The sequence below is a fragment of the Mugil cephalus genome, chromosome 15 (assembly GCF_022458985.1).
Source record: "Mugil cephalus isolate CIBA_MC_2020 chromosome 15, CIBA_Mcephalus_1.1, whole genome shotgun sequence".
Classification (NCBI taxonomy): Eukaryota; Metazoa; Chordata; class Actinopteri; order Mugiliformes; family Mugilidae; genus Mugil; species Mugil cephalus.
This window is the reverse complement of record NC_061784.1, coordinates 2,365,946-2,389,745: the sequence shown is the minus strand read 5'-3', so window position 1 is coordinate 2,389,745 and position 23,800 is coordinate 2,365,946. Positions and strand designations below refer to the sequence as shown.

Genomic DNA, 23,800 nt, shown 5'->3' with positions numbered 1-23,800 from the left:
AGGGGGTATTTCCACTCTGGAAAAATGTCAAACAACAGTTTATGATAATATAACTAGGCAGACCACGTGGATTATAATGCATCTACTGTGCTTGATACATCAACGTTTGTGGGATAGAGAAATACTGTGTTCCACAGGAAGTGAGAGAACCCATGTGAGCGTCTTTTCAGAAGTCCCACAGGAACTGAGTGCCTTATAGACAAACAGAGAAAGTGGAATAGAGTGGGAGAAAGCTCCACTATTGATCTCTCAAGGCTTTTCCCATGGTCGGGGTCCAGAGAGGAGATGGAGGAAATGAAGCAGATGATGAGTCACAAAGGAAAATGAAAACAAACAAACAGAGGCAACTAAGTAACCAGATGGACGGGAGAAATGTGCAGAGAAGGTTCTGAGCCAGGCAGTGAAGATGTGGAGGCTGCAGCTGAGGGGACGAACAGCTGCTCAGCGGCAGTAAATATTAAAAAGTTATCAGACAGAAAACTATTTAAATTCTTCTATCTTTTCAAATATCTGGCCTCAGTTGAAACTCTGAACTGATTCATGTCTCAAAAATATTATGGGATCGTGATGAAAGTTCCCCACTACTGGAATATTTGCCAGCTGCACTGTCAGTTTTTAGCACAAGCGTTTCAAGATATTGAATTGTGTGTCTGCTGAGAGGTTTGGATGGGTCAGTTTGTTTTGTGCTGTCCTGTTACAAATACTAAATGCTACAAATGCTAAATACTGTGAAAATACATCTGCAGGCTTCTGCAGGATGTCTGGACCTGACAGTGGACAGGATGGTAACAATTATGCAAGAGGTGGCTCAGCCAGAGAAGTCAGGCTGTGTCGGAAGTTGATGAGAAGATCAGCTTTCTCCCCTCGGACTTCCTTGTACTAAATTGAGGTACTTAGTCAGCTCTTCCTCTCAGGCCACGTACAAATTTTGCACCTTCAGCTAACAGTGACAAGTGAAAACATGACCTTATAGTTCAAACCTTGACCTAAATGTGACTTGAGCTATTTGTGATGTGGTGCACAGATTGGAATGATGCTGCATGAGAGACTCGGGAGGAAATACCAAAATGCAGGAAGAGTGGTGAGAGGCTGACCTACAGATGGGTTAGTATCATCTGTAGCGCAGGCGTAAATAGTTAAGGACCTGTGATACGGCATAATCAGAAAATATAAAAAGGTTCCTGCTACACAGCAACAAAACCTTACATAACAATGCCATTTGAATCTGCCTCGTGTTCTCATACACTACAAAACAGTCATGCCAGCTCAAACCATGTGATTTGTCTAAAACTATTCTGACAAAGCCCCCAGATGATCCAGAATGTACCACAGGAAACTGCAAATGTTCCCATATTTTTTTCTTTCAGTCACTCACCAAACAGATGTAGAGTTTTTGTTTTTTCTCTCTTTCTTCCAAGCTTATCAGTACATCCAAGACTGCACATTAGAGCTGTAAAACAAGTACAAATAAGTACTTTTCCATCACATCGGAAGTGTTGTTTTTTTTTTTAAGCATTTAAAGATTAAAAATATACTCACTTAGGCACATGTTCAACTCACACTTACGTCAGATAAATACTTCATCTTCCTCTAATTCCACTAACGTACGAACTGAGCCCCAAAGGCAGCCTGACCTCATACACATATAAAAGTGTCCATTCACAAAGCCAGCTGGGTTTGGCTCCTAATCTTTGTCTACAAAACCAGATGCCTTCCACCTGTTCCCAATGTTCTTAAGTTATACACTGGAAGACAGGAATAAAAGATTCTAACACTGATGATGATGGAGAATTTTTTAAGTGCATGGTGAGTGTAAAATAACTGGGCTGAAAACCGTGAGTGTAAACCACTACAAAAGCCCCATTATCTCCAACTTTCTCTCCCTGCAACGCACACACGCATTTGAGCACATGTTTTTGTTTCTCATTACCAGAGCTGACGAGGAACATCTTCTTGTCTGTGCAAGGATTTAGTTCAAAGATAAAAGCCACAAGACGAGGCATCCTCCCAAAGCCGTCATGCGAAAAGTCTTCCAGAGGACTGAAGCATGCTGTCCCTCCTTCTCTGCTGTCGAGTCACTTTAAAGTGAATGTTTTGGTGCGTCTACATAATATCTGCCAGGTCCAGCCCTCTTTCTTTCCCCACTCCCCATTCCCTTTGTTGTTTTGAAAAGATTTTAATCCGGATTTTCTCAGGTGTGCAGAACAGACAGTTGATTTGACCATGCTGCTTTACTTAGCTTTTCTTTTTCTTTTTTGAAAATGACTTCAATATACAGAAGTGCACTTGACTTTCATTCACTGAGACTTAAGGAGAGCTTTTCCTCTCAGTGTTTCTAACTCTGCATAGATAAATTCTGTAAAAGTAAGTGGAACAAAGAGCAATTCTCTTTGTTCCACTTACTTTTACAGAATTTTAATTAACAAAACATGGCTGGGATGTCTACTGGATGACATCATTTCAAACTTCAAATGAAGACTTGAATAGGGATTGCCAACATACTTTTGCACTTTGAAAGAATCTCAAGTGATATTTCGCAGACACAGTGTCTCTCAAATTAACCATTTCTCACATATCTACTTGGTGTATAAATTTAGAAAAGTGCCATGAAAGTACTGAAAGTACCGTTTACCAAGTCATTTTCTTTGCCACAAACAGCTGAAAAGACCAGTGCTGGTAAATTTAAGATCGTTTTGCCAGTGTTGAAACAGGAAATTATAGTTATCGTGGCCAGTTGACACTGGGTTTTTCCTTTTAGACTGGAATTTTTAGCCTGGATGTTGGTGTTAGACGTGTTGCCAAGGCCCGAATAATTGGTTCAGCCTGTACTGGGCTCAGCTGAACTCGTTGCATCACGCTGCTTTTGCCACGAACAAAACAGTCCAAGTAGACAGCAATATCAGCATGATGTCCTCCTGCGGAAAGGTTATGGGAGATTTAAAGCAGATTAGTGTGGTGAGAAAACGTAACCTGCCACAACAAGTGAGAGAAAATGACACAGATTCCCACACACAGAAGACTTAAGTTCTACTTTCAGATGTACTGATGGACCCTCAATAGCTTTTGATTTGAGCAATAACTAATTTCCAGCAGGAAATGATTCAATGGATGCCATTAAAGTCCATGACACGAATATCTGAATTATAAATGTAGTGTACTCAGTTGTTACATTAACACTTGGATCCAGTTTTTAAGCAATGAAACAGTCGACCCCTGGTGGTAAAATCGCTAAATAGCACCCCATGATTATGTGCTATCGTTCTGATTTAAATAAATAAATAAAAATAAACTCCATGTGTTCAGCTAAAAAAAACATGGCCTATATGAACTGTCCATTAAGGCAGATGGACTGAGCAGACTGGAGACTTTTTGTGGCTTTTTCCCGCAGCCTGCTGGGCAAAAACCATATATACTGTGCTCTTGTTGGTAAATTTGCAAAATTTGTTTGTTCCTTTACATGCAACAAGGAAACACCTGGAGCTCCGTGCAGGAAGAGCCGTTAAAATGTTGTGCAGGCTTTGATCACACGTGTGCACAAACACTCAATTGAGGTCACTGTGTTACCCAGAGACAACCACTCTAACAAGTAAAATCCCCCAGGGTTCAAAAACAGCTCATCCCTGGCTGCATTAGATCTAATGCAGCATTATAGAGCACTGCAATAAATCCTAGTTTGGAATTGGTACATTATGCTGATTCTGCAGGCTGCTGATGCAACCCCTAACAAAAAGGGGTCTGACCTTTATGGCAGTTTGCTTGGTTTGCAATTACCTTCACAGTGTATGAATATAGTACCTAAATCCTTATGTGACACAAGCAGCATTTTGCAAAACGTGTTCAACAGCTGAGTCTGCAGAAAAGGTGCAGTGTCATGCTGCAAAGATCCTGATGATCGATCCAGGCCACATGGTCTGGAAGCCATCATTCACCCCCACCCCCAGAGAACACCAAGCTCAACCAGTAACATGAAAAGAGAGCCAGCTATACTAGCAGTCCCACCACCCTAGCAATTAGTTTTAGATCAAGGATCATTAGCGAGATTCTTTATAAAAACAAAGGTTTATTTAAAATAATAATCATGCGAAATATGGAACAAGGCAGAGATAAAGGAGAGAGATTGCTCTTTCAATGAGGAGTGGGTGGCCCTTAAAAGGGCCTTTGTGTTTCTAGTTATTAGCCAGACAGCTAATACTCCTGTGACTGAGAGGAGGCCTTCTTTCCCGCTTTGCCGGAGCTCGGGGCAGACTGGCCGGTCTTCTTGGGCAGCAGGACGGCCTGGATGTTGGGCAGGACGCCGCCTTGGGCGATGGTCACGCCGCCGAGCAGCTTGTTGAGCTCCTCGTCGTTGCGAACAGCCAGCTGGAGGTGGCGAGGGATGATACGGGTCTTCTTGTTGTCCCTGGCGGCGTTGCCGGCCAGCTCCAGGATCTCAGCGGTGAGGTACTCGAGCACGGCGGCCAGGTAGACGGGTGCGCCGGCGCCCACTCTCTCAGCGTAGTTACCTTTGCGGAGGAGACGGTGGACACGGCCCACGGGAAATTGCAGACCAGCACGGGAGCTACGGGTCTTTGCCTTGGCGCGGGCCTTTGCTCCGGTTTTGCCTCTTCCAGACATTGTCGATCGTTCAGGTGTGTTCTCTTCTTCTCTATAAACAAACGCAACCGTAGTTTGCGAGCGATAGGAAGAAACAAACCCTCGACCTGGATATAAACCGAAACTTTGTCCCGCCTTAAACAGTGATTGGTTATCATGATGGAAATGAAAGGATTTGATTGGCTGTGGCAGGGAACCGGAAACAGGATGTTGTAACAACTCGTGTGACGTTAAACCAATCGTGATAGAGCCCACAAAGGAAACAAAAGTCATTGGTTGCTAGTCTCCCTGCTAGTTTTCTACTTGTTGTGAGTGGATCGAGGCGGAGATAGAAGACCAATCAAGTATCTTCCCTCCAGCTTTAACTTTTTGGCGCTTTTTTAAACTACAGCAAGGGAAAAGTAAATTTAATGAGGACTTAAGAACTCTATAAGTTTACCCTAATATCTTCTACATGATCTACCGGATATAGCTGGTCTGTGATAAATAAATAATTAAGAAAGAGCAAAAGAAAAAGACTACTCATAAGCATATATAAAATTACTTACAAATACATTTGTAGAAAGAAGTTTTGTACTATATACACTATGTACACTACATGCTTGGTTTGTCCCAAGTATCTCGACACAGACACAATTAGCATTGAAATAATTTACAGCCAAACGTGTGGTAAACAGACAAGGTGATGCTTCAAAAATAATTTATTTGCAATAAATTAAATATTTCAAATATAACAACAGAAATCATACATCAAACTATTGCAACCACTTTTTTCTGCTTTACATTATGGCCACATACATCTTATTTAAACAGAAGTGACTTCTGTTCGTTTCTTCAGCATTTTAAATTTGTTGTAGTTTTGTAAAGCACATTGTTCATGAGATTTTGACAGCAGTGGCTCTGCCGTGGTGATCCCTTTTAGTGTTTTAATTGATCAAAAAACAATAAATAAACACACTAAAAAAAAGTAAGGAAGGAAATATAACCATTGATTTTGATTACTGTGAAGCCCCATAGTTAATGCAGTTGGTTACAAACATTTTTTCATAGTCTGAGACAAAACGCAAATGGTCAAAAGGTATGTACATTTTTACATACTGTGTCTATTTGCCTTTGAATGATGTGGTTATTCTCATATCTCTAGTTGCTAATAGCTAATTAATTTCAAGCCCTGAGTATGGTACGTCCTCTCTATCCATAACTTCGCCCTCACCTTCTCTCAACACTTCTACCAGACAAGTTTGACTTTTTCCAGTCTGAACTGCAGAAATATGGCAGTACTGTCACTCCAGAAACTTAAATGTATTTAAAAATATTACGTTATAATAATGCTCTTACATGTTAACACATTGTAGGTTTTGCTATTTATGATTATGAGCTGATCAGCTTTTCCTGCAAAACAAATGTTTAATCTCTTTTGACAGTATTAGAACAATGAAAGTCCCTTGTGGCTTCAACTGGGGTCAACTTAAGCCACAAGGTGAGAAGTACCTGATCATGTTCAGTCATCAGTATTATTAGAATTTAGGTTTAAATTCTTTGCCTGGCATCAAAACCCTAACCCTGGCTGATTCAATTTTCAGTTATGGTATATTACAGGAAGTACCTTTATGAAATAAAAGTACAATAAATACTTTTCTTTTGCTTTTTTGTATATGATAAAACATTAAACAACATTCTAAAACCAATGTATTAGCAATGTATGATGAATTACAGTTAGATTAAGACGTCTCTTTTGATAACTTACTTAAATTATGCATTAAAAATTACATATGCATGGCAAATACACTGCAAAGTCTCTATTTTACAGAGCAACTATAATGACTAGCTTTGGATGGTAAAATAAATAGCACTTATCATGAGTTCCACATAATAACAAATATCCTTTTTAAAACCAATAAAGTTTACATGTGCTGCCTTTGAAAAACAAAACAGAACAAAAAACAGTGAAGTCCAAAGTGCAACCTCTAGTTTCATACTGGCATTTTAGAGCAATAAATAGTCAAAGAGCATTTCCACCAAGACAGTTTTGTGTTCAACACTTGTAGCAATTCCCCTTTTTCTTCCCCAGCAGCAGATTTTCAAATAGATTTCTTCATCACATTTTAGATTTCAGTTATTAAACATGACTTCTGTCCTGAAGGTGCGATAATTCCTCTCAAGAGAAGAGGCCTCCTTTTAGGATGTACAGGTGACCACCCACCAGGGGTTGTTCGGCCTGACTCGAGTTTAGTTGTTCTTCTGCCAGTGATAATGGAGGCCTTAAAATAAGTCAGATAACCCTAGGAACGATAATCAGTTATCCAGTGAGCTGGCTCCACCGTTAGTAGCAGGCTTGCCTTTTGATTTGCCTGATGAGCGGAAAGAGAAGCGCTTGATGAGACGACGGGAGAAGCTGCCGGCCTTTTTGCGCTTGCTGCTGGCAGCAGTGGCAAAGTTATTGCCCATGTTGGAGATGTCTTCATGGGACTGGCTGAGGCAGGACTCCTTTTCTCGATGTCTTCTGCGGAACAACAGCTTGGTCCCACTCTGCAGGAAGCCCACTGCATGAAAACAGGCAGTATATATATATCAAGGGAATCAATACATCACATTATTAAAGCGTCAATTCGTAACTGCAGACCTACAGAATGACAATAACAATTCACACATCTACTAGTTTTACAAATTAACAGAATGACAGCACCAATTAAGACAATTAAAAACAATTGTTGTCTGCTTGTGTATACGGCGGAGTACGGCCTGCAGAGGGCAGTAGCAGAGAAGTATGGTCTGCAAATCTGTGAATGCTAAACTCAAGCTCCAATGTTATGTAAAGCTATACAATGAACCATGCTTCAAAATAACAGCTGTGACATATGAAATGAAAAGCTCCTGCTGCAAAGTTAAAGTAATACATCTATTTTTAAGATATGTTTTGATGAAAAAGAAAGGGTACAAGCAATTAAACAATTTACAAAAACAGTATTTGAATTACTTGGTATTCTATTTAGAATTAGCATAAGACTTTTCAGAAACATGTTACAGGAAGATAACCAGCTGTGAAGACTGTGTTACCTTTATGGTCCTTGAGGCTGCGGGTTTCCAAAGCACCAGTGGAACCAGTATCTGATTCCACGTCATCCACTGATGGACGCTCCGACACATCAGAGGGTGTGGTTTCATCTGGTTCCTGGTGATGTTCTGCCCCGTAATGGTTTCCGTGCATGGCTGCGTCCATGGCTGCAGCATAGCCGCTTGATAATGCACAGTTCTCCTCTGAGAGCGGAACCTGATGAGTATTAAATTGCAGTAAACACATTACCGTCAGTGCCATATTTGTTCAATATAATGAAACCTGATTATTCCAGTGAACTGTATCGCAAAGGCATAGGAATCTGAATATGTTTCTCCACATTTTGAGGCTAAAATTAGGTCAGAAGACACTCATTCTTCTATAAAGTGGTTACGTGGGAGGATGTGACCTGTGGACTATATTTAGATCGCACTCATTTTCGCTCAAAGGCTCCATGTCATTGTATTTTAGATTTCTAGTAGGAGGCTCACTGCTCACATAATCAGAGGAAAAATCAAAATATATTGTATTATTCATTTTGCAAAACGCTGTGCAGGTAATGGAAAATGGAAACATGATAACCACACAAATCAATGTACTGCACTTAAATGAAGATAGTATACTATATAACAAAATAGTGGAGAGGAACAGTCTATTCATTCTGTACCAATTTCTCCTTAATAGCCAATAATTAGCAGGAGACCATTTTTATCCTCTGACCTTTGATACACCCGAGATGATTAGTGTGCTTCTTTTTGTTGGTGTCTTCCGTGCTACTTTGGATGCAGACTCTGTCAGCTGCCGAATGGCCGTCTCTGCAACAGGATCCAGGCCATTAGAGAGGTGGCTGCTCTCTGAGCAACAAAAGCACATATGTAAATCAGCACTATACCAGTAAACAACACATACTAGATGATAATGATACATGATAATTGTCGTACTGTACGTTATCATAATTAATTGTGTTTGTCAGACTTTGCTAGATAAGCTGTTTGTAATGTTATAGAGCTATGTGAGGTCTCTGGACAATAGTACAGAGTGCATAATGTGTACTGAAAAGAAGATTCCTCTCAACTCGTGTTACACTGGTGCTTGCTGGTTATCCTCCTTTGCATCTGTTATGTAAAACAATGAAAACAATGTCTGGTTCTCAGTCTGGAACTCACTGCTCAGGGTGGGGCTGCTGCTGCCTCGGCCATCCGACAGGACGGTGGGTTTCTTCTCAGTCAACTCCACTTTGGACGGGGAACTCAAAGGAGAATCGCCTGGAAGGCACCAAAGCTCTTTATCTTATTGTTAATATAATCTCAACATTCCCATTTTTGTGCGCCTGCCCAAGTGCAATGAAATGCTTCAATTCAAATTTACCTGGACTGCGGTCCAGTTTAAGTCGAGATTGGATGGTTGTGACTGTGGTGACAATGGTTCCATCTGGCATGATGGTTCGGTCCACATCCACTTTCTTTGTAGGGGTGAGCAAGGAACGAAGTGGAAAAGCATTGTGTGCACTGCGAGGCTCCTCTGTTTCCAGATACAGCAGCTGGAAGAGTAAAAACAAAACCAGATGGACAAACTCCCACATATAAAGGAATAAAAAAAAAATCTAGAGGCGGTGGCAAATTCATTAAAAAAAATGAAGGCACTTTATTAAGGAGGTGGACACTTTATTCAAACTGACATTTGGACCTGCAGGACATTTTTGATGACTAATCAGTAGATATAACAGGTTGCAGAACAGGTCGGGAGATCTTATCGTGTATCCCCGTAGGGTTTTTTATGCATACTTGTTAGGGAACAACAGAAAGCACCAACAAAAAAATGTTACCCAACAGAGACAAAGCAAATGTTTATGCTTTCTATGTGTATCACAGGCATGACAATGGACTACGTATCAGCCGTTATACAGCACTCGCTCAGCTTTCGTGGAAAAAACTTTGTTAAATTCCATCATTCTTGATGTTAGATAATAAACTGCCATGTAACTATGTCCTTTGAAGCTCAAGAGAAACTTTGAAAATGTGCTCTTTCATTTTTACAGAGATGAAACTCATTTTTTCCCTCACCTCAGCTGTGATGGTAGCGTTTGGTGCCAAGCCGTGGCCAGGGCTTATGGACCATATATGCTGTCCAGTGGGAACTTTGCACTGGAGATCCAAGGCAATGGAGGCATGACCAGGCAGGAATTCTATCAATGGTTTAAACAGAAAGAGAACATCTCAACATATTTGTTCACACAGTACGAAGTATGAAGTCTCTCCTTGACTGTAGCTCTGAGGCCATAACGGGACTATCTGCTGACATTTTATACACCCTAAAACCCTTAGATTGAGTATGCTAGCATTGCATTTTAGACACTGATGATTCTGCTTAAGCAGTCTAAACATCTGCTGATCTGGTTCCTGAACAGCAGCCAGTAGTAAATTGGTATCGAGCTATAACTTACGTTCCCTTTTGCCGTTCCTCTCCAGAAGTCTTACTCTGAGCTCTTTGGTGTCTGGGCCCAGCTCCCTTCAAAGAACAGGAAGAAAATTCATTTGAGTTACAGATAAACACCAACAAAAACAACATTTGAACAGATCTGATCCAGATTTGATTTGCTAAATTTCAAATGGTGCATTGAAGAGCAGAGAGTTTAAAAAAAAAAAAAGGAAAAGAAAGAGACATGTGATGAACCAAAACTGTTTCTTCTTGTAAGTTGAAAAAAAAAACCATTGTGATCTTGACAGAGAAAATACACTTTAAAAAGTACTTTTAGAGCCTTTCATTTTGGAATAAATGTGCACAACCACTAATATGGTTTTGGCATTACACACGACACCTTACAGAGTAATGTCTTCACTCCATTCGAGGGCAGCACTGGGGTTGCCCGGCACAGACAGGAAGCGGGTTGTCCTCTCCATAGAGGGTTGGTCCAGGGTCAGGACACAGCACAGCTCCCCTGATCTAGACCACTGCCCTGCAAACACACAGTGATCTGGTGAGACTCCTGCAATCAGCAGGAAGCTGGGCGGAAACCATCTGACGCTGAGGGAAAGTATCTGACCTTTACTTAAGGTTGCCCTGAGCTGCCGGAGGAGCACTCGTCTCACCAAGACGCTCTGGGATGCAGAGTTCAATCCCACTGTGAGATGGTCCATGGGGGCCTGGGAGGATGCAGGAAAAAAAGGTTGCGAATCACATAGCATTAGCAAATCATTCATTTCAGAAAACAGTTTGTCTTATTAAAGACAGTGTAATGGCAAATTCAATTCATTTGTTTTAACCATCTGAGACACCCAACCTCTCTCCTTTCTAACATAAGGAACCAAATGGTTTTGACTTAACTTGCATCTAAATACAAGACCCTGCAGGACACCCCAGGTGTAAAACACACCCAAGGGAATCGGCGCCGATACCTGCGGCAGACAAAGGGGTGCGAAAACACTCTGGGTGGGGGGCCGATACCTGCAGCAGACAAAGGGTGTGAAACGTACCCTGGGGGCTGTCCTCAGGTATAAATGTTTAGGTCTCCCCGTATTGGGGGTCTTTCTTCATCATTGACTGCTCGCGTGTTGATTGACCTTTTCTTTGCAAAGAAAATAAAACCTTGTCGGCCGGCAGAAGTCTCTATTTCATTCTTCACCAGTAACGGAGAAATTTCCACGACAACAGCAAGAAACACATATTTCTCACCAAAGGACTGGAGCCACATGACTTGAGGTTGAGGACCATGGCTGGCTGAGTGCTGAAAAGAGTATCCTCTATCAGTCCCTTAATCACGTCAAGGTCTGCCTCATCTGCAGCGCCCTGAGAAGAAAAGCAAGCACATGTTCACTTCCAATAAACCAGTGCAAACTAAACTGAACAACACTACAGACCCAAGGCTGGCACTTTTAATGATTTTTTTTATGTATCATCTTACTTAAACAGGATGGAACTCTCTAATATAAAAATGTTTCAGTCATTAAAAAGAACTGAACCAATCTCAATCTCAGCGGCATAAACATTTATATAACAATATTTCCTCCAATATTTCCAGAATTTCCTTTCCTCTGTGGCACATGAGTTAAATGGCGCTGAAAGTGACTCACATGGAAAACATCACACTGAGATTTATGAAAGTATCGGACAGACAGCATGAGCAAAACATCAGTTTGCATAATGCGTGCTTCCTTTTTTCCACATATGCTAGCTTCTGGTTCGCATACACCGCAGTTTTAGCAATGAAACCTTTACCGACTACGGGCATATCAAATGAATGATATCAGTATCACATGCTCTCACCGGTCTCTGCAGCTTGCATGGAGACACTGTCAGAATAAATGATGGCTGCTTGGAAAGAGTCCAGGATATCAGCAGACCTTCATCCTCCACCTCCTCCAGGCTCACCACCACCTGATGGAGAAAACACATTACATGCAGAGGCCCAAAGCGGAGTAAAAGGAAAAGCAGTTACAATAATAAAGATTCCGTGTATCCTCGTTAATAAATCCATTCATCAATTTAGTACAAACAGGAGACTGGCAGTCTACAATATATATTACATCATCAGGTAACACTTCACCTTTAACGACATTAGCAGGGATGATAGATCACTGCAATTTATTCTGTGTAAAAGTACACATTTGAATAACAATGCAAATGAGATTATGAACATTTGTTTTAGAGGGTTGGCCTCCCATGTTTTGTTAACAATCCAGGTGGTGTGCCTTGGTACCTTTGCCACCATAGGTGCAATAGTGATCTGATAGGTGTCCATGGAAACGGCAGCAGGTGACTGCTGGGTGACTGTCACAGGAAATGTCACCGTGTCTACCCAGCATTTACAGTGTAAGACCTGTGAAACAAGAGCACAACACTTACTGTAAGGTGCAATGGGTTATTAAGGCCATAGTCATTTTATTAAAAGAAGGCTGGGAGTAATACAAATAGAAATTATGGCTTACCAAGTGTTATGAGAAAAAAAAACTCAATAATTATTTGACATAAGTGCTAAAAAAATAATTTATAAAGCAATATGAAACTTTAGCAAAAGTATCAAGTTAAATCTTGACAATTATTTCTTGTAAATTTACCAGTTCAATCCTAGACAATATCCAGAATTGTAATAATTTAATTTTCAAAACGAAATATTGGCCCCCTCCCGATTTTTTTTTAATTAAATCAACAATGTCCCATTTATGAATCAACATTACATGGACTACTTACCATTCGGCTTGCTGACTGGTCAGTGCAGGACACGCTATTTATTGTAGAGGCAGCGGTTAACTGGAGACTGCTGTCAAATGTTATCTGGAGGGAGCTCTGGTAGAAACACAAGAAGAGAAATATGTCCTAAATATTATGTAAGAGAAAGAGGAGAGACACTCGGGGATGAGACAAAAGATTCCTCACAGTGGTGATTCAGCCGCTAATGCAGCTCATTACCAGTCAGGCATAGGCCTTTGAGAGCTTTAGTCAATTAGGAAATGACACATCCGTTGTATCACAAAAACTAAAAAATGTAAATGCACATTGCATGTTTGGTATCATGTTGAATGTCACAAAATTTCATAGATCTCCACTGAAGACAGATCTGATCACATAATGCAACCCTGAAAAAAGTAAAATATGTGTTGCAGTTTGTACTCGTGGCTGCTACAGCACATCCCTTTGATCACATTCTGATGATAAAGGTTCCTTATTATAAGCCATAGATTTACATGAATCTAGGAAGACTCTTGTAACGCATATAAAGATGTCACTGTATTTGCAAAGCATGACAGAGTACAACTGTAATTTAAACCCAGCTGGCTCAGTTGATAAATGGACGAATGAATGAATGAATGAACATATATATAACCAAGTGGTCATGAGGGTGAATTAATGCTTTTGTGATTTCGCAGAAGTTGCATATAGTCTTTCATTACAGTGCAACAGGTCCAGTCTGCTCAGACCAGCCCATGCCCTGCCTGACCCCAGCATCCGTTATCAAGGCTGCATCAGTCAGTGCTTAGTCATTCTTGGAGAAAGACAACTTTTCTTGTTTAAGGACAACTGTAACTAGAGGAAAAGAAAAGATTCACTGGAATCACAGAGACACATATTCAGACTAGTATCGCCATCGTGTCACTGCTTTAGCTGGGTCAGGAGATACAAGTGAGAGGAAACAAATCCCCTATCGTCAGGGCATATGCTCCACAAGGTCCAAGTCCAATCTGTATCGAGCAGTAGAGGCGGGGCAGAGGTGGGAGGATGATATAACAAAGTTTGTGTAGTGTGTGCGTGTGTGTGTGTTTGTGTCAGTGTTCCAGCCAGAAGGGCAGGAAGCCAAGTGAAATGCTGCAAGCTTACGTAGGTTCCCTGGACTAGCACTGCAGTCACATGATCACAACGTACAACCGGCTGTGTTTATCTCGGATGGCAGGAGCCTCTCACTCATCCGCTCATTGAAATCCAAAGTGCAGAACAAATATAGTGTGATGTACTTCAGGCTGGGTTCAGAGAAACTCAGTAATCACCAGGTTGTCATCATGTTTATTACTAAAGTCTTGCGTCACTGTATTAAAACTCCAGTGGCATATTTGCAATGAGGCTAATTAAGTATTCTGCTAAAATTGGTATGACGGTATAACAAAGCTGCTTGGCCAGAGTCAGAGGGGCACGTCATATTTATATTCATATACATTAACAATGAGGCCATCAGAAAACAAATACACCCTCAAGATTTGGCCTTTTTATGTGTATCATACATTCTATTAGAAGAGGAAAAGAAACACATTTGTATTTTTGTGCATTACTTTCGCAGATTGCCCAGTCTATAAACATCTACTGTGCCTAAAAGACCAGATTTCCATCCATTGTTGCTTCTGACCTTTGGGCTATGATATATTTTCTTTTTAATTATTCCACTGGTGTACGTTTGTGAGTTTATCTCAGTGGTGCTTAACTTGTTTGGAAAATATTCTTTCATATACTATTACGTTTTTTAGTTAAACCCTGGAATATCTAAGCACTAGGGGTTGTTTCTATTCCTACAAGACGTTCCTCATTCATGGGATTTAAGGGATGCCATCTGGTGCACTGAGGTGTTGTGTATCCCCCTGGCAGAGGCTACAGTCCTCATTTTGTCATGGAGAGGCTGGGCTAGTAGTCACTGATTTGTCCCATTTGTCCTTGAGAACCACCGCTGTTCATTAGTGTGTATGTGTGTGAGAGAGAGGAGTATTTCTGGAAAGAGACAGTTCCCGAGGACATCCATAGTGTCACTTCAGGTTTGTCAGAGTCTCCCCCTTCGGGTCTGGCTGGCTGAATGCCTCTGAAAAGCATGTGGGTCAACTAGAAATACAAACACCCCGTGGCTTATGATGACCCTGTCATTTCCCTTTCATTTTTTGTTAGCAGTGCACACTGGGGGCAGCTGTGGCTCAGTAGGTATCATGTCCATGTCCATGTCCATGTCCAGGTATCATGGCCATACCACTAAGTATGGTTTAAATGAATGAATAGTATAACCTAACTTCAGAAATATTCACATATAAACAGTATATATTTATTTTTAGCCTCACTAGTGCAAAAGTACATTAGCTATCATCACAAACAAATGTTAATATACTCGTTAGCATTCTGACACACTAACCTGATACGGTGAACAAGGCAAATATCAATCACTTAACACGTGAGCATGCAAATGTTACCATTCAGGATAGCATGCTAACAAGAAGATTACAAGAGATTCTTGTTTCGGAGACTGTAAACTGCTGAAATGCTTCAAACTATCCTTCTACCAGACATGAACCAATCATCATGTTTTTTTGCTCAGACTTCCATTTGGTTCTATATTTTTCCAGCTAAATGTTTGTTAAGTGTCTCCTAGGTACATAAAATCCTTACAATTAATCTGCAAAATACCATACATTAAAACTGTAACGGCAAGATGGTATAAAACTTACTATGGTAATCATTAGGGATCCAGCACCACATCATATGTGTATCTCCTTTTAAATGCTGAGTCAAAAACAGCCATCTTCCCTGCCAGAAGGAATTTATTATTACATTTCGGCTGTTGTTGAAGTTGAATCTCATCAGCAGCTGTGACGGAGGGATAAAAAGGTTGGTTTCCTATTAAGTGAGCGCTGAGTGGCCCACTGTCGTTAAGAAGGAACCTACTTGAGCATAATCACAGGGCATTAATCACGTACCGGCAGCTCGAAGTCGGAATTGAACTGCGTCCTCAAGCTATTCAGCAGGCTCTTTATAATTGCAGACTGAATGGACAGGGAGCTTCCTTCCCTGCAGATGTACACTTGTTTTGTCCTCCGCTACTACTCAGTAATGACAGCTTGGCATCATGTGTCAGCTGCAGATGCACACACAGCCTGCTCATGCTGTCTGATTTGCCGGTTGGGGAAGGCCAACTGGTCAGTTACTTCAAGTCCCAACCGTGCACTAATCCATCCAGAGACATCCGAATAACTCCATATTAAGTCATTTCTTCTGAGGCAAGATTATTTCCAGATTCTCATGCAGAACTACTTCAGCAGACAGATATTTTTCGCTGGATAAACAAGTGAGTCATGAGATGAGCTGCATCATGGGATTACTCCCCAAAGGTGCAGGAAGAGACTGAAAACACTGATATGCTGTAAAATAAATTTAAATGAAACCAACATGCTATCGGCATATAAATCTAGTGAAGAGGTCTATGACTTAGCGTACCAGCTGCAAATAACCAGCTTCAACCAAGCCTAAGGCTAACCTTTGTCCACAGCAGTGGTGTCAAACTCATTTTAGTCTGGGGGCCACATACAGCCCTTCTAATTCCATTAGTTTTAGTTCATAGAAGAAAAAGTCCATTAGGAGAATGTTTACATTAATAAACTAATTTAAAAAAATAAATAAATAAATAAATCTCTTGAGAAAAAGTGAAATTTAGGCATGTTGCTATCTGGTGTTTACTCCTCGGTGTCAATGCGGTTGCACATGAAAAAAAAAACAAATTATTGCCTTAATCGGACTCTAAATGGAGAACTTAAGTGCATGTAAACACGTGACTTCGACTAAAACAGTGTTCTCCTTATATGCAATTGGAATTCAGTTTTCTCCGGAATGTATACACTTAATCGGACGTCAGGGTAACGCGTGTGCGCATGCTCCACAACGACCGCGCTGGCGTGTGACTTAGGAACAAAAACATCCAAGGAAACTGGTCGCAGGAGAAGAAGGTAAGAAGAGTAAGACCTGAAGAACCACCTGGGGGATATCGCGCATCTCATCTGCACCAAAAGTAGCGCGCACCTTACGTACGAGATTAAAAAAGATGTACTATCGTCCATCTGGTTGTTGTTTGAAATGCCAGTCTGCCGCATGAACAACTCCTGTTTATTATGTGACGTAATAGGTCAACCGCAAAAGGGGCCGTATTAACATGGTATTAACGTACTAAAACACTGGACAGGTCGCTTTTGGCCCGCGTGCCTTATATTTGACACGTGTGGTCAACAGGGACACAGGAAATGTGGGGTCTTCATATCATGCATCAACTTATCAAGGTAGTTGAAAGATGAAGCCAGCATGGCCGGTGCTGCAAGCTACACTGCATTTCACCCTGGCTATGTATTTGTCTTCCCTAATCTACATCTCAGACAGATATCAGAGACAGGAAATCAAACCCCATGACTGGAAGTATCTTCAAGGCGGTGGCCGGATGGGGCACGGTCACTAACTCCTTATCTCCTCGTGTAATACTCTGTTTGGTGAGTTCCTGGGTTGAACCGTTCTACAGCAGTAATGTATCTGTACAGGCAGCGAACACACATCTTACCTCTAAATGAATTGTGAATTGTCATGTGTCCCAAGTGATGTCATTACACACAGATCATTAGCAGGAAACATTTCACCTGTTTTTGTAACAACCCCCAGACCCAGTGTCAGTATTCTGGCCTCTCAGTCATTTTTCAGTCCCATCATGTTGTTTCAAATGCTGGTCTTTGGGGTCAGGGTCATGTCTCCCCTCGGGAGTCTTTTACTACATGGACACTGGATTCTGACAACACTCAAATTTAGTGAGACAGCATGAGGGTTTCTGGCGTATATGCCGCTCTGCTGCAGTGGACACAATATCCACCAGAGCAGCTAAATCTGATTTCTGCAAACCTGCAGACAGTGATCCACTGATGCATAGGAAATCGTAATAAAACTGCTACACTCATTGTCTATAGAAATAAAAACAGACCATGAAGAACTCTTTGCCTTTGTGACTTTGTGTCAGTGTGACAATGAATACCAAATTCCTACAATTAATTTCCCTTTTTCTGTTTGGCTACTGAATTATCCAAAACATTCCTTCACAATACTGTGAACAGCTGCAAAAGGGAAATACAATGATATGTCTCAGTAGCTCAGAAAAAAATAAATGATGTTTTAAAATAATCATTATGTGCCAGGACACCCTGACTCCGGCAGACTGCATTGCACATTAGCTCCTCTCCCACATCTTGTGTGAATAAAAAGCCAGTTGTCTGTGTAATAACCTGTGGCACTTTGCCCAACTTAGAACTTTTTGAAATTATATTTGCTACAGTTCTATTGGAAAGGCAAGAGAGAAAGTCACAATAGACTGAGGAGGGGTGCGTTTAAATTTGCCCATTATGTATTATTTAAATACATACTGGCTCTAGGTCTAGGCATTCTGCTTTTTGTGCATACAAAATTTCAGTGTGCAAAATCTCTTTTTGTGCATCAATTTTTGGATCTCATTATGGGGAGTGTTACAACTGACAGTGCATGCAACTATCCTAACTGTAGGATAGAGGAGGTTTGTTCTTTCACTGTAAATATATTTTGCAATAGATGCAACCTGGTGTGATACAGGAATCTAAACAAGCTTCACAGACGGTATCCCCTGTGTTGTAATCAAAATCATCTCAATGCTGTTTAGATGGCGTATATGACTATGTGACCAGTTCACTACTCTTCTGTCCATCTCCACAGAAAAGCTCAGTCCAAATGTTTTGATTGAGCCGGCAGACCTTCGCCCGGCATAATGAAATCCAAATGGAGCAACTCCTGACTGAAATTCCTCCACTACAAATTTGTCATCGTGGGAACTTCATGCTGTCACCCAGGCTAATGGGAAGCAGTTCTCTGGACGGCTCTCATAAGAGCTGGAAACCTCACAACAAGACACTAAGAAGTAAAATGAAAGAAACATGTGAGACATATTGTGTTGTTTCAACTTTCAACCTTCAACTTTCAGTCTCATGCTAAGCTAAGCTAACTTGTTGAAGCTTCCCAGTTAGCATACAGATATGTAATTAAACACTTTTTAAATTGAAAATGTCATATAGATACATATGTCCACACTTACATATGCCCACAGCGAGTGTGGCGATTCTGGTTGCTTGGTATGTTTGGTATAGGTATAGGTATTTATTTTTGCTATCAATTCTACTATTTAATATTCTGTCACAGTCCTTATTTCTATGTGTTGAGTAAATGCAGCCGGGACAAAAATAACTATTACAAACTAACAGCAGCATATTCAGTAAAGACACTCCACTGCATGAGTGAACATGATAGATTCTGCAGAGTAAAGGAAAATCCTGTTTGCCGCTTCAGTTAACTCGTGCAGGTTCGTTCAATTCACCTTTATTTGGGTATATTACAACATAATTATTTAAAGACCGCTGTCAGCATCAATCTTAAATGCTGAAGGAGTACTTAGGTTAATGCTATAAAGGATTTGTGTGCTAATCCCGACATGATGACACCGCGCTCCTCCGGGGAAGCTCATGTTTTGCCTGATGAAGAAACATAATAATGAATTGCAAGTTAGAGGAGAACGTGAGTCTGCTGGACCGTGGTGTGGTCGGTTGCTCCAGTGTCTGTTTTCAAAGTGGTCACAGGAACCTGCCTGGCAGGTGGCAGATGCTTACAGTATGCAAGATGCAAAGAATGCAATGCGACTTGGTTCCTGCCACCTAATACTCGTCGTATCTCCTCTTACCTCTACGGCAGGTTATTCCAGCCAGGTTTACAGGGAAGAGGTGAAAAGTTGAAGACTCAGAAGATTTCAACTGGCTTTTATGACATAATTCAACACAATGATTAACAGGGACGAGAGAACCTACAATCAAACCTGATGCATTCGTTTGTGACCACTCATGTGACTGTTAAGTTTCAAGGACAGTGTCTACACAGCTGTTCTTATAAGTCCTGGCATATTAATTAAATTATTCAAATTATTATTAAAGACATGTTATCTATCTTGTTATCTAAGTATCAAGTTCAAAGATTCATTAAGTATCTCACAGTTGATTTGCATACACCCCAGACACATTTAAACAGACTGCTCCATTCACAGAGTGACTATCAGATATTTTATTGTGGTGGTTGAACTCGGGCAGCTTCTGGTTCACACACTTGGCTGGCAAACCCAACAGCACGTAGACGAACAGACACAGTGAGCTTGTCCCTGTCTCCTCAATTGCTGATGCACTAAAACCAATCTATCTTACTATGAACAGTAGACACTTTATCACTGCTGTCTTTTCGTTCAAGATTTTCCAGCATAACAACTATTTTAAAGCACCTATACAAGGGTTCTAAAGCATTTTATAAGTCTAAAGGTCGCACTGTTGTCATACATCAAGCCCACAGAGGACAATAAAAGGTATAAATGACCTTATTCAAAACACAACCCTTTATAAGCAGCCATCCGATTTCCTAAAAGCCTCTCCTGTGTGTTTATTTAATTATTTGATGAGTAGCACACACTGTAATTTAAAACTGTAAAATAATAAAAATGTTATGAAAGTAGTGGTTGGCACGTGAGAAACACACTCTCATTAAAGACTCTAAAGTTCACCCAAAGTTCATCTCTGCGTTGTGGAGTTTCTCGGAAACTGACAGCTACAAAGGGCAGAATGGATCAACTAATTGGGCAATTGTATGATAACTAAGCTCCCATTTTCTACAGTGTATTGAAGAGAAGAACCTCTGAGATGTCTTATTAACAGCAGGCTGGATGACTGCGAAAGCTCACCCAGGTTAAAGCTGCATGCCTACACATATATGCGGAATTCAGAGAAAATGTACAGGTTAAACTATGACGGAGACGCGTGAAGAAACCAGACGCCACCAGTGCACTCCACTGTACTGCCGTAAGGGTAAATTTGGGTGACCCCAAATTTATTCTGCAGCCATTCAACCAAAAGACACAACACCCAAGCCAAATCAGAGCAGTGCAGTTTATGCTTTTCAGTGCAGTCAGGATTGCACAGGTTTCTACTTTAGGGAAACAGCACAACCTCTTCACAAATGCATGGCTCAACACCGGAGAGCCAGCTCTTCAGGCCAGAACTCAACAATGAAGGACAAGGGACACTCTTCTGGGGACAACAATGTTGAATAATGACACGTCTTAGCCAGAGACAACAGATGGCTTGAAAGAGACATGAGGGAATCCATCCATGTGAAACTGGAAAACCTCTCTCTGAACAGTGGAGATGGACTGAGACAATAATTATCTGCCACTTAACATGAACATCTTCACATTTGTCTTATTGCTTCACCTGGAGTTTCTGGGCATTGACGGGCTGTTCAGTACCACAGAAACAGAAATTCCTTTAATTGCAGTTCGTATTGTTGTGGTTAATAAACCCCAGGCAGGTGTGTTTCAGGTAGGCAACGCAAACAAATGTACCTAATAAAAACCTGCACTCCTCACCAGTCATTTAGAAACAAAGAAGCCTCTTGGATGACTCATGAAACGTCTTCTAGATAATGCAAACAAGTCAAGTGGACTTTGTTTTAGCTTGGTTTTAAGATCTGCAGCATGACAACATCCCCAAACGTACAAGAACTATTTTCAGGCCCGTGACAGATGGCCTCCACAGAGCCCCGATTTCAACTTCACAGTCAGTCTGGGTTTACGTGAGGAGACAGAAACAAATGAGTTGCTTGGAAATACCTGCAAAATTGTGTGCAAGTGTACCTGGAAAACTGGTTTTAAATGGGCTGTCTCACCAAATATTGATTTCACTGAGATCTCTTTCTGTACTGCACATTGTGTAGTTCTCATTGTTATATTTCTGAAGGCATGTTAGTCTCCTATCTCAGTGCTCAAAACAAGCTGCAAACCAATACTCATCCCTGGCATATCACCAAATGTACTCGAACATCTGGGGATGTTTTCAATATGCAAAGGTGAGCTGACCCTTATGAATCGGAATCGAGCACTGTTTGTTGTGCACGTTCACTGTGACGATTGATCTGACCCCTTTAGACTCCAATTCATCTCTCACCCGACACTGGGTGACACAGAGTTTATAAGTGGGGGGGGCGGGTGGTGGAGGATCCGGCTCCTCTTCCAGTGCTCACAGGAAGCATCTGACTGTGTGGTGGACTTTGATGAATCGCACACATCAAAGGAAGACCTTTACAAAGTCACAACAAGCCTCTAACATATGCCAGACTACTAACTGTCTGTACTGTTGACCACACTGAATCAAAAATTAATGAATGAGATTGTGCTGTAACTTCCTTTAACGCTGACAAATGAGGACATGGCCTGCAGGAAAGGCGAGACAACCCTTATTGTCTTGGATTGATTTTGACTCTTGCCAGTGTGTGAACGCACATGTATGCCCCCCTCCTATCAGACTATTTATGTGAGGTGTGGGTGTGCTGACTGGTCTTGCCTTAACATTGTTTTGTGCATTGATTCAGAGCTGTTACGCAAGGCTCTGCCCCCCCACATCCTCTTACCGATTAGAGACACTCTAGCTCCTACACCTCCATCTCCCTGCCCACACACACTTCAGGCGCACATGGGCACACTGACTGTATCAGCTCCCGCTTAACTATTTATGCTTCTGCTTAGTGGCGTAACTTTAGGCATGCTTTTCTACACACTGCCTCCTTCTATTAAAGATGTCAGCTCACCCCGTGTCTGCAGGCTTGCTCGTTCAGAGCCTTGACCCAGGTCCTCTGCCAGTGCTCCCGGAAGGACTTGAAGGCGAAGAGAGAGGACAGGAGGCCTTTCACCCCGGCCTCAGACGTGGGTCCTCCGTCTCGGCCTGAGCGGAGCTTCAACAGGAAGCCCCACACGCCTCCAGCCCGGCTCTGGTGGATCTGCTGCCAGGTTGCTTCTCTTCTGCTCTGCTTTGCAGCCTTCCTGGCTCTCCACAGGCGCACCACAGTCAGCGAGTACTGGAACAGCCATCCCAGCACAATCAGCAGGGAGGCAAGGAAGAGAGCCACCAGACACAGCCAGCCTAACTCCTGGAGCTCCATCACCGCCTCCTGCAGCCTCTCATACCATCAGGTCCAGGTGGAAATAGCAGGACTGTGAGTCTCAGAAGATCAGTACCTTTAAAGCCTGTGAATGACATACAAACGCGTTATAACTGAGGAATAAATGGCTATTACCACCTTAACTTCAATTTGCTTATTCTGGGTCACAATAAAAATAACGTGTGTGCATGTGTGTGTGTGTGTGTGTGTGCGTGTGTGTGTGTGTGTGTGTGTGTGTGTGTGTGTGTGTGTGAAAACAACGTTAACGCTACGCAGGTAAATAACCAGAGCTGAATCATACGTAGTGAAGAGTCGATGTACAACACACATAGATCGCACAATCAAAACAAGCTTGATACCGACCTGAAGTTCAATTCAGACGGTCCGAAGCGCAGGCTGCAGGTGATCGAAAGCAAATGAGACAGGCTTCATGGCGATGCAGAGCGATCCGAGCCAACAAATGTCCCATGTCCGAGAGGACGGCGAGGTTTCCGATGGTGTGTCTCTGCTGTCATCTATCGATACAGAAACAAGCCGTCTGCTCCCTGTTCGTGCTCCACGGGCTCCACCGGGGTTTCAAATCTGCGCCGATCGTTCCCTCCTACCTCCGCAGCCCCCTCTACAATGATGATGACTGGCTTGTTAAAGGACAGCGTTGGTCGGCAGGTGGCACTGCAGGCGGAGAAGGCATTGGCAAACGGGAAGCGAAAAGATGACCTTTCAACATAAAAGACGCAAAGCCAGACAGATCGTATGTGGTTGTGGTTGCAGTTATTATTATTATTATTATTATTATTATTATTATTATTATTATTATTATTATTATTTCTGAAAAACTAAACACTATGAAATAAAAACAGTGACTGTGGAGATTAAGAACAGTTTGGAAAGGCCTGT

At 41.7% G+C, this 23,800-nt stretch overlaps 2 protein-coding genes and 1 long non-coding RNA gene across 4 annotated transcripts; 1 reads left to right on the top strand and 2 right to left on the bottom strand.

Annotated features, from left to right (window-relative positions):
- Positions 1-4,043: 4,043 nt before the first annotated feature.
- LOC125021118 (histone H2AX) lies at positions 4,044-4,712 on the bottom strand. The gene has a single exon (XM_047607000.1). It carries the CDS (start codon positions 4,612-4,614, stop codon positions 4,186-4,188), a length of 429 nt encoding a protein of 142 aa, XP_047462956.1. The 5' UTR covers positions 4,615-4,712; the 3' UTR covers positions 4,044-4,185.
- Positions 4,713-5,276: 564 nt separating this feature from the next.
- c2cd2l (c2cd2 like) lies at positions 5,277-23,572 on the bottom strand. Of its 2 annotated transcripts, none has more exons than XM_047606550.1 (15): positions 23,267-23,572; positions 22,553-22,988; positions 12,836-12,931; positions 12,345-12,464; positions 11,912-12,022; positions 11,321-11,434; positions 10,692-10,791; positions 10,472-10,604; positions 10,092-10,156; positions 9,712-9,833; positions 9,017-9,188; positions 8,815-8,913; positions 8,369-8,463; positions 7,651-7,864; positions 5,277-7,136 (listed from the first exon to the last, which is right to left on the bottom strand). In XM_047606550.1, the coding sequence occupies exons 2-15, from the start codon at positions 22,901-22,903 to the stop codon at positions 6,889-6,891; spliced, it is 2,040 nt and encodes a 679-aa protein (XP_047462506.1). In that variant the 5' UTR covers positions 22,904-22,988; positions 23,267-23,572; the 3' UTR covers positions 5,277-6,888. The 2 variants fall into 2 exon arrangements, with proteins under 2 accessions (XP_047462506.1, XP_047462505.1); XM_047606549.1 differs by having other exon boundaries at positions 8,369-8,502; positions 23,267-23,571.
- Positions 16,573-18,944, top strand: LOC125020913. Its single transcript, XR_007114290.1, has 3 exons — positions 16,573-16,830; positions 17,251-17,361; positions 18,599-18,944. It is a non-coding gene; the product is annotated as an uncharacterized LOC125020913 (long non-coding RNA).
- Positions 23,573-23,800: the final 228 nt, after the last annotated feature.

Bases quoted from the DNA above. Each gene is read 5' to 3' on its own strand.
- LOC125021118 (XM_047607000.1), bottom strand. From the start codon at position 4,614: ATGTCTGGAAGAGGCAAAACCGGAGCAAAGGCCCGCGCCAAGGCAAAG.
- c2cd2l (XM_047606549.1), bottom strand. From the start codon at position 22,903: ATGGAGCTCCAGGAGTTAGGCTGGCTGTGTCTGGTGGCTCTCTTCCTT. The intron at 10,792-11,320 runs GTGAGAAATATG...GCATCCTCCCAG, and splicing joins CATGTGGCTCCAGTCCTTTG to GCCCCCATGGACCATCTCAC. The intron at 9,834-10,091 runs GTAAGTTATAGC...AACCATTGATAG, and splicing joins GAGGAACGGCAAAAGGGAAC to AATTCCTGCCTGGTCATGCC.